The 16,041-nt window shown below is 37.0% G+C and overlaps 1 protein-coding gene across 1 annotated transcript in view; it reads left to right on the top strand.

Annotated features, from left to right (window-relative positions):
• The window catches only part of Ccdc80 (coiled-coil domain containing 80), a 36,789-nt gene extending 22,686 nt beyond the window's left edge, over positions 1–14,103 (top strand). The window contains exons 5-8 of the mRNA XM_026394554.2: positions 940–1,088; positions 6,673–6,776; positions 11,616–11,696; positions 12,856–14,103. Of these exons, the coding sequence (XP_026250339.1) occupies positions 940–1,088; positions 6,673–6,776; positions 11,616–11,696; positions 12,856–13,202 (681 nt within the window). The 3' untranslated portion in view covers positions 13,203–14,103. The remainder of the gene's footprint in view (positions 1–939; positions 1,089–6,672; positions 6,777–11,615; positions 11,697–12,855) is intronic.
• Positions 14,104–16,041: the final 1,938 nt, after the last annotated feature.

The following is a 16,041-nucleotide window of genomic DNA, read 5'->3' as shown; positions in this document are numbered from 1 at the left end:
TCCTTTGCAATCCTCATCTCAAACTTCTAAGATAAATACTAGCATTATTTTTGTTTCGTAGAGAAACAAATAGGCCCAGAATGGATAAATAATTTGCCCAATTTTACTCAGTGTTGGACCTGATACTGGAGGCTGGCTCCACAACCCAATGTCTTAATCATTCTAGTAGATTGACAGAGAAAAAATAGTTGTCTGGACTATCAAAATAACTGACGAGATTTTCAGTATTTGTCTGGATCTGAAGAGAAATCACTTCATCAATTCATTATGTGTATGTGTTGCCCCATCTCTAAAATGAGAGTTTGGATGATATGATCTTCATGGTGAATTCCATGCCACATCCAGACTGCTCTCCAGTTTATGCCGGTGATGCTTAGCCAGCTCCTGAATCTATCTCAGGTAGCTTTTGTATGTTCAGACTGCTGTGATCCAGGAAACTGAATTTCATGTCTTTACATTGGATCCCAACTTGTTTCTGAGAATACATAAGCACACATGGCCTAATATTAAGTGTTGCTCCATCAATAAAACAATCCCTGGGACCACAAGGCAGGCCATGGTGGGAACAAGTTCACATACTCTCAACACGTCATTCCATCTGGTTTCCTGTGTTAGGTGCAGTGCTTCTCACTTTCCTGCTTGTATATTGAATAGGAACCAGCTTAATCCCAGGATCAGGAAAGCAAACCCAGGATTTGTATGGGAAGGGAGGGATGCAGTCAAGAATTCTTTGTAAAATTGGCAGTTGTTTCACAGACTCTGAGCCTCAGAAACATCAGCAGAGGGTACACTGCAAGAGAGTGTTTATAGATCAATGAGCCCTCCAGGTCTAACTGAAAGGATTTCCCTAGCACTCCCCTGAACACTCCAATTCTCTGTCCATTGAACAGAGTGAAAAAAAGCACCTATACATTCCATGAACTGTTTTTTCTTAAACAGCAATACTATGAGGTGCCGATTGCAATGAAGTCTGTGTTCGACCTCATCGATACTTTCCAGTCCCGAATCAGAGATTTGGAGAAGCAGAAGAAGGAGGGCATTGTTTGCAAGGAAGACAAGAAGCAGTCCCTGGAGAATTTCCTATCCAGGTAAAATCACCTTCGCAGTCCTGGAAGAGGCAGGCACAGATTTGTTCTAAATGAACTAATGAAAATGCCAAAGAAACACAGGGCCACTCATGTTTCCAGAGTGACCCTCCCTGGAGAGAGGCCTGTCTGTCCTACAGTGGGCTGGCTGCTGGGCTTAGTCTTCCTGTTGGAAGTAGCTGGCTGGGTTCAGCTCCAAGCATGAACATTGATTTTATGGTTTTGGATAGATCTTTACTCTCTTTTTTTCTGTTCCTCTTTGGTACAGAATATGGAATTCTGAACTGTGAAGATTAATTTTATTCAGCAGTTAATTTAGAGAGCTCTGATATAGCATTTTAATTTTACATATTTATTTGTTAGGCCCCTTCTGGTTCTAAACAGGATTTGGCACACTGCCCTTGATTTTCTCCTTCTTACAATGCTAAAGCCCCACAAGACCTCAAAAGGAGAAATCATCTTGACCCAGATCCCTGACTCTCCAGGGAACGTCGTTTATGAAAAACTTTTTACAGCAACCCCCATATAACTGGGGAAGGAACATACCCAGATAAAAATGTTTAAAAAAATCTAATTTCCTCTCTCCTCCGTTTCTCCCCAATGCTTAAAAATTCTATAGGGACTTTAGGCCCTAGAAAGTGTAAAACTGCCAAAATCCACCACCAACAAACAAGTTCCCAGAGAACTCAGTTTAGACTCCACCCAACTGTACTGTGTGGCCAAGGGGTTCCAGAAATGAAGTTAGCTTTGCCAAGAGGCTCAGTATTAAATGTATATCACTTAGGCAAAAGCACATTTTCCATACCCTATCAAGAATTAGATGATTAATGGATAATCTAGATTCCTATAGGTTCAGGAGGTTTGGGTGTCTTAGCACTTAACATCATGATATATAGAGAACATAGGATTTATCATTCATCCAAGTTTTGGGTCTATAACTTATTAGCTATGTTGACTCTGTGCTTCTCAATAAACCTGCTTTTATAAACTCTGATTCATAAGATGAAATAATGGTAGCCATAGCTCTGTCTCCCTCCCAGTGTTGCTCTGATCATTTTTTTCCTCCACATTTTTTTATTGGTGCATTGTAGCTGTACATAATGGTGGGATTTATTGTTATATATTTGTACATGCACACAATGTAACAATATAATTTGGCCAGTATCATTCCCCAGCATTTCTTCCTGTGCTCATTTTTTGGGTGCTCATCTCTGTGCCAAGCACTTCACTTTCATTCCCTAATTTAATCTTCAGTATAATCCCATGATCCATAACAATCGTTACCTTACAACTGAAGCTAATGAAGATAAACAACTTTCTCTAATCTCAGAGCTAGAGTTAATGACAGGAGTCAGTGGCTCCAGGACAATCTGATTTCCAATATCTACCTTTTTATCTTATGCTCCTTTTGAAAATATAATGTGAATTATTTTTAGTTCTGAATCTAGAGGCCCAGAGTTTGAAGTGAAGGAAGACACTCTTAAAATCACAGGATTTCAGAACTGAAAGGAACCTGAGACTTCCTTCATCCAGATTCTCAGTCTAGTGCAAATATCCCAGATAGAAATGGAAGGGGGTGCCCCTTCATTAAAATTTAAGCCCCACCCAGCCTTCAGCCAGTCTAGGCTGAGAAAGGGCTCAGGATTCCACTGAACAGATGACTTTTCATCAAGTTCTGGGGCACTGAGCATAACAATCAATGTTAAATATGTTCATGTTATAACTTGAAGACCTCAGTTCTCTCTTTAACTTTTAAGTTAAAATTTATTTTTTATTTATAACCCTTGCACATGTTGGCTACCACATTTAAGAGGACTTTGCTATTGCTTACAAATCCAGTACAACTTCATCATTTCACAGACCCATTATACATTTATTTCTTTTAATTATTTGAAATACACAACCCAAGCCTCTGAGTATTTAAATGATATTTAACTTTAATAAGTTAACTTATAGATACAGGGAATCTAAAGTTTTCTTAGATGTTCTGAAACTGTGTACAGTTAGTAAGATCTCAACTTAAATTACACTTCCTAACCAATTATTCAGATACACATTGTAATTTGAGTTTTAAGGTTGTCATTTTATTAGACCAAATGTTTTTAAGCTATACAAGAACATAAATTGTAAGTATAAAAAAGAATCCTTTTAAAATATATATTGATAAAGTGCATCCACATATATAAACACATATTCTTAAATATATATCATATAAATATATAATTATTATGATTTTGATTCTTTGGCAACTTTTTCTTTTTAATTTTGAATCTCCTAGAAGTGAAAGATGCAAACCTATTGAAATACAAACATCCAGGTAAACTCAATTGCCCACTCTCTAAAGCAGATACCTATCATCTAATTCACTGATATTACTTAAAACCAAAGATTTGGGGCAGTTTTGAGACCTGCAGCTACAGGCATCTCATGGGATTCTTTTCACCCTCTCCAGGGAGAGTATTTTTTTAATAATGATTATGTCAAGGATTTCAAAATTTTAAAGGAAAGGTGACATTACCTTGCTTTTGTTCATTCACAAAAGCTTACAATATTACCCAGATTGGTCATTGGCTTGAATTTGGCATTTCTTTGATTTTTATGACATGTACAAATATTTTGCATCTACAGTCTTTTAACTTAGATGGGGTCCTAAAATATGTCAATGTATTTTCCATCTTATTTAAGAGCCTTAAAAACTCCTCTAGTCATTACTGTTTCAGGAACATTTGCCTACTATGGATATTCAAGGTGGCATTTGATTATAACTTAATTGTCTCATGGTGGCCACAACTCACGATATTATTCTGCTGATAATTATCATTGATCTTAAAAATTAAAATGGAATAGCATATTACTAAAGGAGTGAGCAAAACATCCCTGAGTTGGAATCTTGGTTTTCAACTCACTATGTGTGACCTTGGGTGAATTAAATACTCTGGGCTTTTGCAAAATAATAAGTGTGTCTATTCTTAAGATTGCTGTGATGGATAAATTCAATATTAAAGGTAATGATGGCCTAGGACCTAGCACAAAGTAAGTATTCAGTAAGTGCTAGCTAATAGTGGTACTAGGGTCAGTTAATTCAGCTCCTATTAGAGAACTTTGTCATTAAAGGAGAAGTGAGAGAGATTCGGTAAATACTTGAGAATTGAAACCAGGCCAAGAGAAATGAAATAAACAAAGTGGTTCTGTGAATAAACCAGTATCCAAGTGGGAATTTTCCTTCAAATGTGCTGAGTTGTTGGTGAGTCTGCACAGCCTGGTTTCAGCTGACCAGACCCTGAAGCCAGTCTGGTCTTTAGCAATCCTCATTTGGTTCGGGCTATAATTACCTTTTCCTGAGACAGAAGCCCCAAAGAGTGGGCATATGCACACTAAATTGGGAATGCCAGCTAAGAGAAACGAATATATGCCTAGCTTGTAGGATTTTTATTTACCGAAAAGCTAAAGTGACAGAAAAACAATTTTTCCAAAATAAGGATCTGGGTCCAGTTCACATCTCACATGTGTTGAAGTTATTTCCTTCAGTGTCGCGTACTGGGGCCTTGTATCCTCATGTGATGCTGTGTGGGAAGAATGATGATCATTACCTGGGGGAAATGACTTCTGTCAGTTGTGTCTGGGACAAGGAATCTCAGCTCCCATCCCTCTCCCATCAGGACTACACTCAGTGGTGCACACAGGTAAACAAGCCAAAATAGACTTCACCCAAAATAGCTCCGTCCAGGACACCCTACTGCACCGCGTGAGGCCAGGAAGGCTGGCCTGGTTGGGATCCTGGCTGGGGACCAGTGCTGGTCTGGCATGCCTCCTAAGGAAGCAGGGAAGTACAGGAGACCGTGTTTGTGACCCGACAGCCGTCACTGTTCTTTTTCCCAGGAAACTTCGGACAGACTCAGATACTCTTTACCTTTCCTCTGTGCCAAAAACATTCATCTCTTTATCCTCAGTGGAGATTTGAGTTTTTCTTTCCCTTTGAAGAAAAATAAGCAGAGGAAGCAAATGTAATGTCACAGCAAGCAATTCTTGGCAAGCCTTGTGACAGCCATCCATTCAGAGGTTGTATTTCGTCAGACTATCATTTTCTCTCATTCTCCCAAACCACTGTTCCCCCAAGAGGCCATTTTCTTCAGAGTTGAAAATTCTCATGTTCACTCTGAAACTAGAAGGGGCAGGGAAGAAGCTGTGAATAAAATCATCTGGCTGCCAGCTTGGTGAAGTGCCTAACGCCCTGTGGTCATTTGCACTGAAGGCAGAAGACACTCTCCATCTTTCATACCTCATTGGGGACCCTGAGAGTGCTAGCTAAGCATCACCTCGGTGGGTGGCAGACTAGGGAAACCACTAGACCAGGCGGCATAGAAGTCTATATTTTGGTACCACCTGAGATTTACCAGTTGGGAAAGTTACTTACTTCTTTAAGTGTCATTTTGTCCTCTGTGAAATGGAGGAAATACACTATGCTCTCTTTGACCCTGGTGAGGAACTTACTGTGTGGTGAAAGTGAGCTCTAAAATGCTTTACAGTCATAAGAATTGAATAGGTTTTCATATGGCATTGCAATAGATAATGTCTAAGGTCTGTCAGTGGATAAAATTCTATCATCAGGAGCCTGCAAATTATGATATGCTCTTCTACACCCACGTTATTGTGTGGATAAATCACACTGGTAGGTTTTAGAGTTTAATTCTTGTAACATTCCTTGGAAGTAGACACTGATATTTTCAGTTCTAGACTAGGGAAAAATGGAGACCTAAGTGAATTGTGTGACATACTAAGGATACCCCCAAAAAATAGTAGTGAGAAACTTGAACTCAGGTTTCCCAGCTTCAAGACAAGAGCTCTTTCTACTATCCTACCATGTCAGAGCTGTAAGAGCATAAGTCAAGTTTACTATTATATATCCTAAAATCCTCTGGCGCAGGGCTTAACACCTTTCCATGTCATAGGAGTACTCTGTGTTGACTCTTATTAATGATAAGAAGGTAAATTTTAGACCTGCATTTGTTCTGGAAGAACCACTGGCTCCTGAGGAGGGTATATGGTGTTTTGCTTTTTAAGGAACCCTCTTTGACCCTTTGAGCAGCTTTTCCATTTCCCTACTTTCTGTCACTATCATCTACTTAAAAATTCAGTTGTCATTCTCTCCTCTGTTTCTTGACCACATATTTATTTTTTAACCCCTTCTAAGCCTTTGAAGGAACTGAGCCAGGACTTGAGTTCTCTTCATTTCTCTTCTGTGTTCCTTACTTCTGATGCTACCATTTAACATCCAGTTTTAGCCAGTTTTCATTACATTTGAGAGCTTTGTTCTCTGCAAGTGACCTCATCAGGCAAGTGACCTCATCACCACTGACTCATATGTGACCCATCATACAAACACTGAAGTAGGCAGACTGTGAAGATACAACAGAAAAAGTTCAAGAATGTGGTAATGCAGCTTAATCTGAGAATTCCCAGGACAGTTTTGTGGGTCAGTGATTTTTATTCTGGGCATGGAAAAAACTGACAGCTAGCGTTATGGTGCGATCTTATACTGGCATCTATTGTTTGAAGCAGTGGCCCTGGCCTTGTGCTTCTGTTCCAGGTTCCGATGGAGGAGGCGTTTGCTGGTGATCTCTGCTCCCAATGATGAAGACTGGGCTTATTCACAGCAGCTCTCTGCCCTCAGTGGTCAGGCATGCAATTTTGGTGAGTGGGGAGTCACCTCATTTCTGCTTTCCATACCAGTCTTTTTCTGGTCAATTCTGAAAAAGAACACAGACACTTAGATCATCCAAATATTCCCCAGTCCAGTCTGCAGATTCCCAGACACATGCTCCATTATATTGAATATAAAGTTGCCTTCAGACTTGAGCTTTAGTCAATTATATAATTTTTTCTTTTAATGTTCCTCATTAAGGTATTTGAAAATATCTAAATATCTACTTCTTTACTTTTGAGGATCTTTACTGTTTGTTGTCTGATTATGTTTTTTAATAAACATATCTAGATGGTAAAGCCTAGATATCATTATTTATTTTGGTAATATTTGGGTATTTACTTAGGTACCATTACTGGATTCTTCTTCAAAGATTAAATATCTTCTGTAAACTAGGAATAGCTTTGTGAATGTATATATTAATTGAAGCAGACTACACTCTTACCTTTCCCTTAAAAAGGATTTTGATCTATACCTGGACACTAAAAAGACAGAAAGATCTGTTAAACAGAACCTTGTTTTAAACCCAAACAGGTCACAAAGAAACACAGTTTACTGTTCATTTGTAGTGAATTGCTCAGTATTTTGAAAACAAAGAGATAACATTATTTACCAAACATTATTATACTAGTGGGCTGAGTATGGACATATAGACAGTACAAAGCACAATACATACAATTTAGTACTAAGTTCAGTGGTGAACTTAGAAGATGATAGCAATTTCAAAAATGGAAGTCACATATGTGCTATACATCTGCACAGGGGAAATTAGGAGTTACTGGGGATATAGGGGGAAAGAGGAAGTAGTTAAAGGTCACAGATTTAAAAGTTCATAAATAGAATATAGATGAATCAGCATTATTTTGATACTTCTATTTTTTTGTACTGGGGATCAAATCCAGGGCCTTGTGGATGCCAGGAGAGTACTCTGCCACTAAGTCACACCCGCAGCCATTCTAAGTTTTATTTTGAGACAGGGTTTCTTGCTAAATTGCTGAAACTGACTTCAAAATACAATCCTTCTGCCTCAAACTCCCCAGTAGCCACCATTCTTGGCTTTATTTTAATACATCTATTAGGATGAAGAATCATTAGTTAATTATAAAACTACTTTATTTTAAAAAAGGATGTGTTTACTGGCCAGAGCAATTAGACAAAAGAAATTAAAGGGATACATATAGGAAAAGAAGAACTCAAATTGGCACTATTTGCTGATGACATGATTCTATACTAGAAGATCCTAAAAGTTCCACTAAAAAACTTCTAGAACTAGTAAATGAATTCAGCAAAGTAGCAGGATATAAAATCACCCATAAATCAAAGGCATTTCTGTATATCAGTGACAAATGCTCTGAGAAGGAAATGGGGACAACTACCCCATTTACAATAGCCTCAAAAAATAAAATAAAATATTTGGGAATCAACTTAATGAAAGAGGTGAAAGAGCTATATAATGAAAATTAGAGAACCCTAAAGAAATAAGTCAAAGAAGACCTAAGAAAATGGGAAGATCTAATTTGCTCTTGGATAGGCATAATTAATATTATCAAAATGACCATACTTCCAAAAGCACTATACAGATTTAATGCAATTCCAGTCAAAATTCCAATGACATACCTCATATCAATAGAAAAAGCAGTCATGAAATTCATCTGGAAAAATAAGAGACCCAGAATAGTTAAAGCAGTCCTTAGCAGGAAGAGTAAAGCAGGTGGCATCACTATACAAGACCTTAAACTATACTACAGAGTAATAGTAACAAAAACAGCATGGTATTGACACCAAAACAGACTGCTAGACCAATGGTACAGAATAGAGGACACTGAAACTAATCCACAAAATTACATTTATCTTATATTAGATAAAGGTGCCAAAAACATGCATTGGAGAAAAGAAGGCCTCTTCAACAAATGGTGCTGGGAAAACTGGAAATCCATATGCAACAAAATGAAATTAAACTCCTATCTCTCACCATGCACAAAACTCAACTCAAAATGGATCAAGGACTTAGGAATAAAACCAGAGACCCTGTGTCTAATAGAAGAAAAAGTAGGCCCTAATCTCCTTCATGTGGGATTAGGCTCCAACTTCCTTAATAAGACTCCTGTGGCACAAAACTTAAAATCAAGAATCAATAAATGGGAAGAAAATAAAAGTTTATTCTCAGCAAAAGAAACAATAAGTGAGGTGAATAGAGAGCATACATCTTGGGAGCAAATTTTTACTCCTCAGACATCAGATAGAGCACTAATCTCTAGGGCATATAAAGAAATAAAAAAGCTAAACACCAAAAAAACAAATAACCCAATCAATAAATAGGCCAAGGACCTGAACAGACACTTCTCAGAAGAGGATACACAATCAATCAACAAATATATGGAAAATGTTCATCATCACTAGCAATTAGAGAAATGCAAATCAAAACCACTCTGAGATTTCATCTCACTCCAGTCAGAATGGCAGCTATTATGAAGACAAACAACAATAAATGTTAGCAAGGATGTGGGGGAAAAGGTACACTCATATGCTGCTGGTGGGACTGCAAATTGGTGTAGCCAATATGGAAAGCATCATGGAGATTTCTTGGAAAATTTGGAATGGAACTACCATTGACCTACCTATCCCTCTCCTTGGTCTGTACCCAAAGGACTTAAAAAAGCTTACTACAGGGACACAGCCACATCAATGTTTATAGCAGCACAATTCACAATAGCTAAACTGTGGAATCAACCTAGATGCCCTTCAATAGATGAATGGATAAAAAAAAAATGTGGCATATATACACAATGGAATATTATTCAGCAATAAGAGAATAAAATCATGGCATTTACAGGTAAATAGATGGAGTTAGAGAAGATAATACTAAGTGAAGTTAACCAATCCCAGAAAACCAAATGCCGAATGTTTTCTTTGATATAAGGAGGCTGATTCATAGTGGGATAGGGAGAGGGAACATGGGAGGAATACATAAACTCTAGATGGGGCAGAGGAGTGGGAGGGGAAGGGAGGGGACATGGAGTCATTATTATCCAAAGTACATGTATGAAGACACAAATTGGTGTGAATACAGTTTGTATACAACCAGAGATATGAAAAAATGTGTTCTATATGTGTAATAAGAATTGTAATGCATTCTGCTTTCATATATAAATAAAAAAGAAATAAATAAAATAAAAAAATAAAAAAGGGTGTGTTTAAGTTTTGTGGAGCATTATTAGGACCTGGTTCCTTGGTATAAACTTGTACCTGTAAAATTATAAGTACTTTTCAATTTTAAGATGTCAATTAACTCAAAAGAAAACAAAAAACTAGCTCAAAATGGTAAGAAAAATTCATGAATTTTTACTCACGGTCCTATTATCCAGGCTTATAATTTTAGACTTTGTATCAACATATAGAAAATTCAGTTGTGCTAGTGTTCTTAAGCATATTTAAAATTATAGTCCTCAATGGTGCTAGGTAAGACAGAAATTCTTAGAACAGTTAATGACCTACCACAGTAAGCATATAAATAAAATCATGGTTTGCTAACTTTCTAAAGATGCCTTTGCAGTAATTACTAGGTGGTGTTTTATTTTTAATCTCTGTGCACAAAGCCGGTCCCACATCAAATCCTTTTGTAATATCCAGGAAATGTGAACAAGTTATATTTTCCAGGAATGATTAAATTCATGATCTTTCCTTTTGAAATATGACTCACAATATTTAGACTAGAATGCTTCACCTCTCTGGGAAAAGGGTAAAAGCAAAAAGAAAAACATAAAATTGTGAATAATAACATTTCGTCTTGATTTTGGCTCCTTAACAAAAGCCTTCCCAGGGCAGCTTTTAATTTTCGCCCCTGAACAATAAATACCATCAATAATCTTATTATTAGCTCCAAGTTATTACCCGGACTAGGCTGAGGTTTTGTCTAAATTCTTGACATGAGGATTTGACAGTCTCTTTGTCTTCACAGTTTCCCTCCCTCCCTCCCTCCCTCCCTCCCTCCCTTCCTTCCTTCCTTCCTTCCTTCCTTCCTTCCTTCCTTCCTTCCTTCCTTCCTTCCTTCCCCTAGGGCTCTTATGTTGAGACAAGGGCTCCTAAGTTGCTCAGGGCCTTAAGTCACTGAGGCTGATTTTGAACTTTCTATTCTCCTGTCTCAGCCTCCAAAGCCGCTGGGATTACAGGCGTGCACCACCATACCCAGCTCATTTTCCAATTTTCTTTCTTCTGAATCTCTTCACATGCATTTCATCTTCAAAAATATTTCAACAAGCTAATAGGGCCTGACCATCTATCTCTCCATCCCTGAAACTTTCGCTGAGGATGTGAAGGCTCCCTTGCATCTTCCAAATAAGTGATAAAAACTTGCAAGTTAAGCTAACAAACTATTTCAGGATTAAGCAGGGCTAGTTCTTTAACCATCCTGATAGATGGAACCTGCAGTCTTTTCTCAAATAACATTATCTAATAAAAGCTATTATCACTTTAGGTTCAACTTTTTTCAGAAGACTAATCAGCTTAGATTGCAGACTTCAGATATTTTAATGTTTCAATGTTCATTTTCTTCATTTAATAGTGAGAATGACAGTTATAGAACAGATTCTTCCATTTCAATCTATAACCCCCAATCTGATTCTTGTTACTCCTAAAATCAGCAATTGGTCCCTTTTCAAGGTTTTAAAAGTACTCCTTTCTTATGGATAAAATTAAAATAGATTAATTCTGCTTGGTTGTATTTTTATATTCTTTTTAAGAGATTTTCAATTGTTAGCTATCAGGTCCTTGGCAGTAAAAGATGTCTTAGGACTCTTTCCTCTAACTTGCATCTTTCTTTTTTCTCTCAGGTCTGCGCCACATAACTATTCTAAAGCTTCTGGGCGTTGGAGAGGAAGTTGGCGGAGTTTTAGAACTATTCCCGATTAATGGTAACATGATATTTTAAAATAATATGAATGGGTGTTAAGTTCAGGTAAATCATATTAAGTTAAATGCAAGCAGTAGATATACCTCAAAGATGAACAAAGTTTCCTCTGTGTGTGTTGTGTGCATGTGTGCAAGCACGGGTGTGTGCAAGCACGGGTGTGTGCAAGCACGGGTGTGTGCACAGTATGCGTGTAGGGGAAGGGGGTGGAATGCAAAGACAAATATTGTTTCTAATATAAAATCCTTCAAAGTAAAAGTAAAAACACCCATTTTCTCAACTAAAATAGCAGTTTTTTGTTTTTGTTTTTGTTTTTTTGTCTGCGTAAGGCTTTATGGTTTAGACAGCATTTTCTTTTTGGGTTATTTCTCAAAATAGTTTTATGACATAGGTCATATTTCCTTGCTTCCCTTACAACAGTTAAGGAAATAAAAAGGCTTAGAGAAGCTGAAAGAAAATGACTATTGACTGAAGGTTTCAGAAAGCAAATCCAATCCTTCTAATTCTTCTTTCCAAGACCAACAAATCTTTAAATGAGATATGTGTAAACACCTGGCACAGTGCCCCACAGAGCAGATCCCTAGAAAATATTAGTCCTTTTTCTCTTCTTTCTTTTTTTGTCCATGCACCATAATACTTTAATTAAATTCATCCAGATCATAACATAATTAGTATTTTTCAAAGAAGTAAGGTATTTGTTATAAAGATGAGCACCAAAAGAAAAATTGTAATTGCAAAGAAGTCACTAAGCTGATTGGAAGTAGACTTAGAAACATGAATAATATCTTTGTTAGTGACAAATTTTAAAGAAGTTGATCTTGGGAAGACAATCTGTACCAGTTGCCTGAGGTGCACAGATGTAAATTCAGGTCGATGGGCTTTGCTGTCAAATTTTTAAATTAAGGGATTGGTTTGATATTTTTAAACATTCCTACAAAAGAGGTGTCATGTGCCCCAAAGTTTGACATTAGCAATGTTGCAGAACACTAGGAATACTTAATTTCTAGCAGGAAAAAAACCCAGATGAAACTTCTTTAATTGGATTTTGAGCTGAAGGGAAAAGGCTCTTGGACCTTCTCTCTATTCTCACAGTGATTTCCTCTCACTTTGATGTTTTTATGAGCTCTGACTCTTCACTAACAACTATTCCCATGCTGTTCTAGGGAGCTCCGTTGTTGAGCGAGAAGACGTTCCTGCCCATTTGGTGAAAGACATACGTAACTATTTTCAAGTGAGCCCAGAGTACTTCTCCATGCTCCTAGTTGGAAAAGATGGAAATGTCAAATCCTGGTACCCTTCTCCGATGTGGTCTATGGTCATTGTGTATGATTTAATTGATTCAATGCAACTTCGGAGACAAGAGATGGCCATTCAGCAGTCATTGGGGATGCGGTGTCCAGAAGATGAGTATGCAGGCTATGGTTACCATAGTTACCATCGAGGGTACCAGGATGGTTATCAGGATGACTACCGTCATCATGAGAGTTACCACCATGGATACCCTTACTAAACGGAAATATGTAACGTTATCCCCAGATTCCCCTGACGCTGACAAGCCACATGTGGCTAGCTACATAAGGAGTTCTTCCTCACTGTCACATTCCCTGCCTATTTCTTTCAGTGTTCTTCCAAGACTAAATAAAAAGCAAACTTTCACCTACTCATGAGTTGTTAGTGAAACTTCATTAAGAGAAAAATTTGGAATAATTGTTTATCTGACTGGAGGGTATGTGGTGCTAAATAATGCAAATGGATATTATTTCCCATTTCTTACATAATGGAAATTATTTGCTATGAAAAATTCTATAAAATAAATATTTATACCTTGCCTACTTTTTTCACAGTTGAGTGAAAACTGTGATTATTAAAGAAAATTAAACATCTCAGCACAAATGTTTTCAAGAAAATTTGGACAGAATAGTGAACATATAACATTTTTGAAATGTCAGCCTAAAAATATATAAGATAGATTAGGCTGTGTATGAGTTTCATGAAGCTTGATACCAAAGGCTAGAGAAAAACCAAACCTACCTTTGCTATAGACACTTTCTGCCTTGTTTCTGATAATTTTTTGTGTCTGATTCAGAGATAGAGAGATCAGGAGAGAGGGAAATCCTCACTGGAATCTGGCCAAAGATGATACTCATAGTTCTTACCAGAGCATGGAATATCTAGGCCCCTTGTACTTAACTTGCTAAATGGGTCTATTGCCATACTGGAACTTAAAAAAAAAAAACTTGAAAGGAAGAATATTGTGTCCCAGGATTCTTTTATTTTTAAAGGAAATATTATCAAGTTACAGTGGATAAAAGTGCAGCTGGACTGCAAAAGGGTATAATTCTTGTCTTTGAAAAAGAACATTAATTTTTTTACATATAGCATGTCAAAGCAAATTTTTCTCTCCTCTCTTTTCCTTCTTTCCTTGCTTTTTTCAGCTTTTCTTTTATTTATTTCAATAAAAATTTACCAAGTAATATTAGGCAATATTTATGAGATTACTTTCAGTCAGGCAGTCAGGCATCTAGCATCCGGAAGGCACCGTAATTATGTTAATTATGAGGAAGCTTATTGTTTGGCACTGTGGTTAAGAACTAATTTGCCAAATCACCTGGTATTGGTTTTTCCCTATAATGAGCACATATACTAATAGATGTGTTCCAGCCCCATGTAAATGTTTGTTATTAGTTCATATGTGCCAATTTATCTTTATATCATCTGTACTTTGTTATGAATAAATGATAGTAAAAGTGGAATTTGTTGCTCAATGAACTTCAGAAATTACTTGTTCTATTCCTCATTATCCATAAAGACCATTAATTCTGACTTGTTTTACAAGCAGTCAAGGTCCAGAAAGTTCAAGTGACATAAGAAACACAGTACTTTCAGTGTGCTCTCACCTCACACCTCTCCCATGGTGGACAGGTTTCCTGTTCTTTCTAGACAATCTGTACCAGTTGCCTGAGGTGCACAGGTGGAAATTCAGGTTGATGGGCTTTGCTGTCAAATTTTTGTCAAGGTGAAACACAGTTCAAAATTGCCAGTAAAATGGATTTATTTACCATTTCTTCTGAAATTGTGTAAGGACTAAGTCACCCAAATACTCTGAGTTTCAGGAAGCATAATAATGATGAAGTTTCATCTCCCAAGGAAATGAATTAGATAGGAATATTTAAAAATTTACTTACAAACTAATATTGAAAAAATTCTAGTTCCTTTACCTAAAGAAAGACACCACTCTTTCATAACCTGAGATTCCTTTTTTAAAAAAGAATTCTCTGGTTTCACTGGGAAGCAATGAATTTGAACTTTCCCTTCTTCTAAATGAACGGGTTGAAAACTCATGAGTCATCATTTGGAGTGCTGTAGAATAAGCCACAGCTTAGCAGAGGGACCAGAACACAGAGGATGCTGTTGTTGGCCAATGTCCTTAAATTATATAATATGGAAAACACAAAGTATATTTCAGAAAATGGGAAGACTGAAGAACTGGGTAACCTGTATCTTTGTCTTCTGGTGATACAAATTAGATAGTTTAAAATCTAGATATTAGTTTTATATAAAAGCATTACCTTCTAACAGGAAAAAAAGAGATAAAAGAAAAAGAAAACTAAGAAAAAACAAAATACAGGTTTTAAGAAAGATTGTGGAATTAATAGAATTGGGGAAGTCTGGAAGACTTTGAGGATACAGTCTTGCCAAAAATCACTGGTTGTCATCACTTCCTTTCGTGAATTTTAAAGAACTGCTTTTTTACCAGAGGTCTGCCAGAGATCTGAGTTGAATACTAATTTAGGTCCTTGAGGGAGTGAGAATAGATATTTGGGTTCTGGTTTCTTTGATACTTGTGAATCTTTTTGGCAGTTTTAGGGTGAACAGTGCTAAATTCAGAGACTTCCAATGATTGAATCTACACTGAGTTCTCAGAAAAGCCAGACTTGATAGCTCAGAATCGACTTCTAGTTTTATTTATTTATTTATTTATTTATTATTTTTTTATGGGAATGGAGAAAGATATTAAATGACTTCAATGAATTCTTTCCAGCATAATATACTGCTATGGCTGAGGTCCAATGGGGTCACCACCTCTACTACACATAAGCCCTCAACTCCCCATAGTCAGACACGAGATTCTAAGGCATTCATGTTAGTAAGGACTGTGAGCATCCTGAACATTCAGAGGCCCTCTAATAAGGCGCATACTTATTCTTCAACAATTTCCTAATTTGGTGACCATATGTGCATCACACTTCTGACATCCTAAAGCTTAGACAACTGCACAGCCTGCTAAGCAGACTGCAGAGAACTTAACTGGAAGCACTTCTACAAAATAAATGAAGAGTCTTCTACCC

Source organism: Urocitellus parryii, chromosome 2 (assembly GCF_045843805.1).
Source record: "Urocitellus parryii isolate mUroPar1 chromosome 2, mUroPar1.hap1, whole genome shotgun sequence".
Classification (NCBI taxonomy): domain Eukaryota; kingdom Metazoa; phylum Chordata; class Mammalia; order Rodentia; family Sciuridae; genus Urocitellus; species Urocitellus parryii.
The sequence above is the reverse complement of the archived record's forward strand: the minus strand, read 5'-3'. Positions and strand labels throughout refer to the sequence as shown.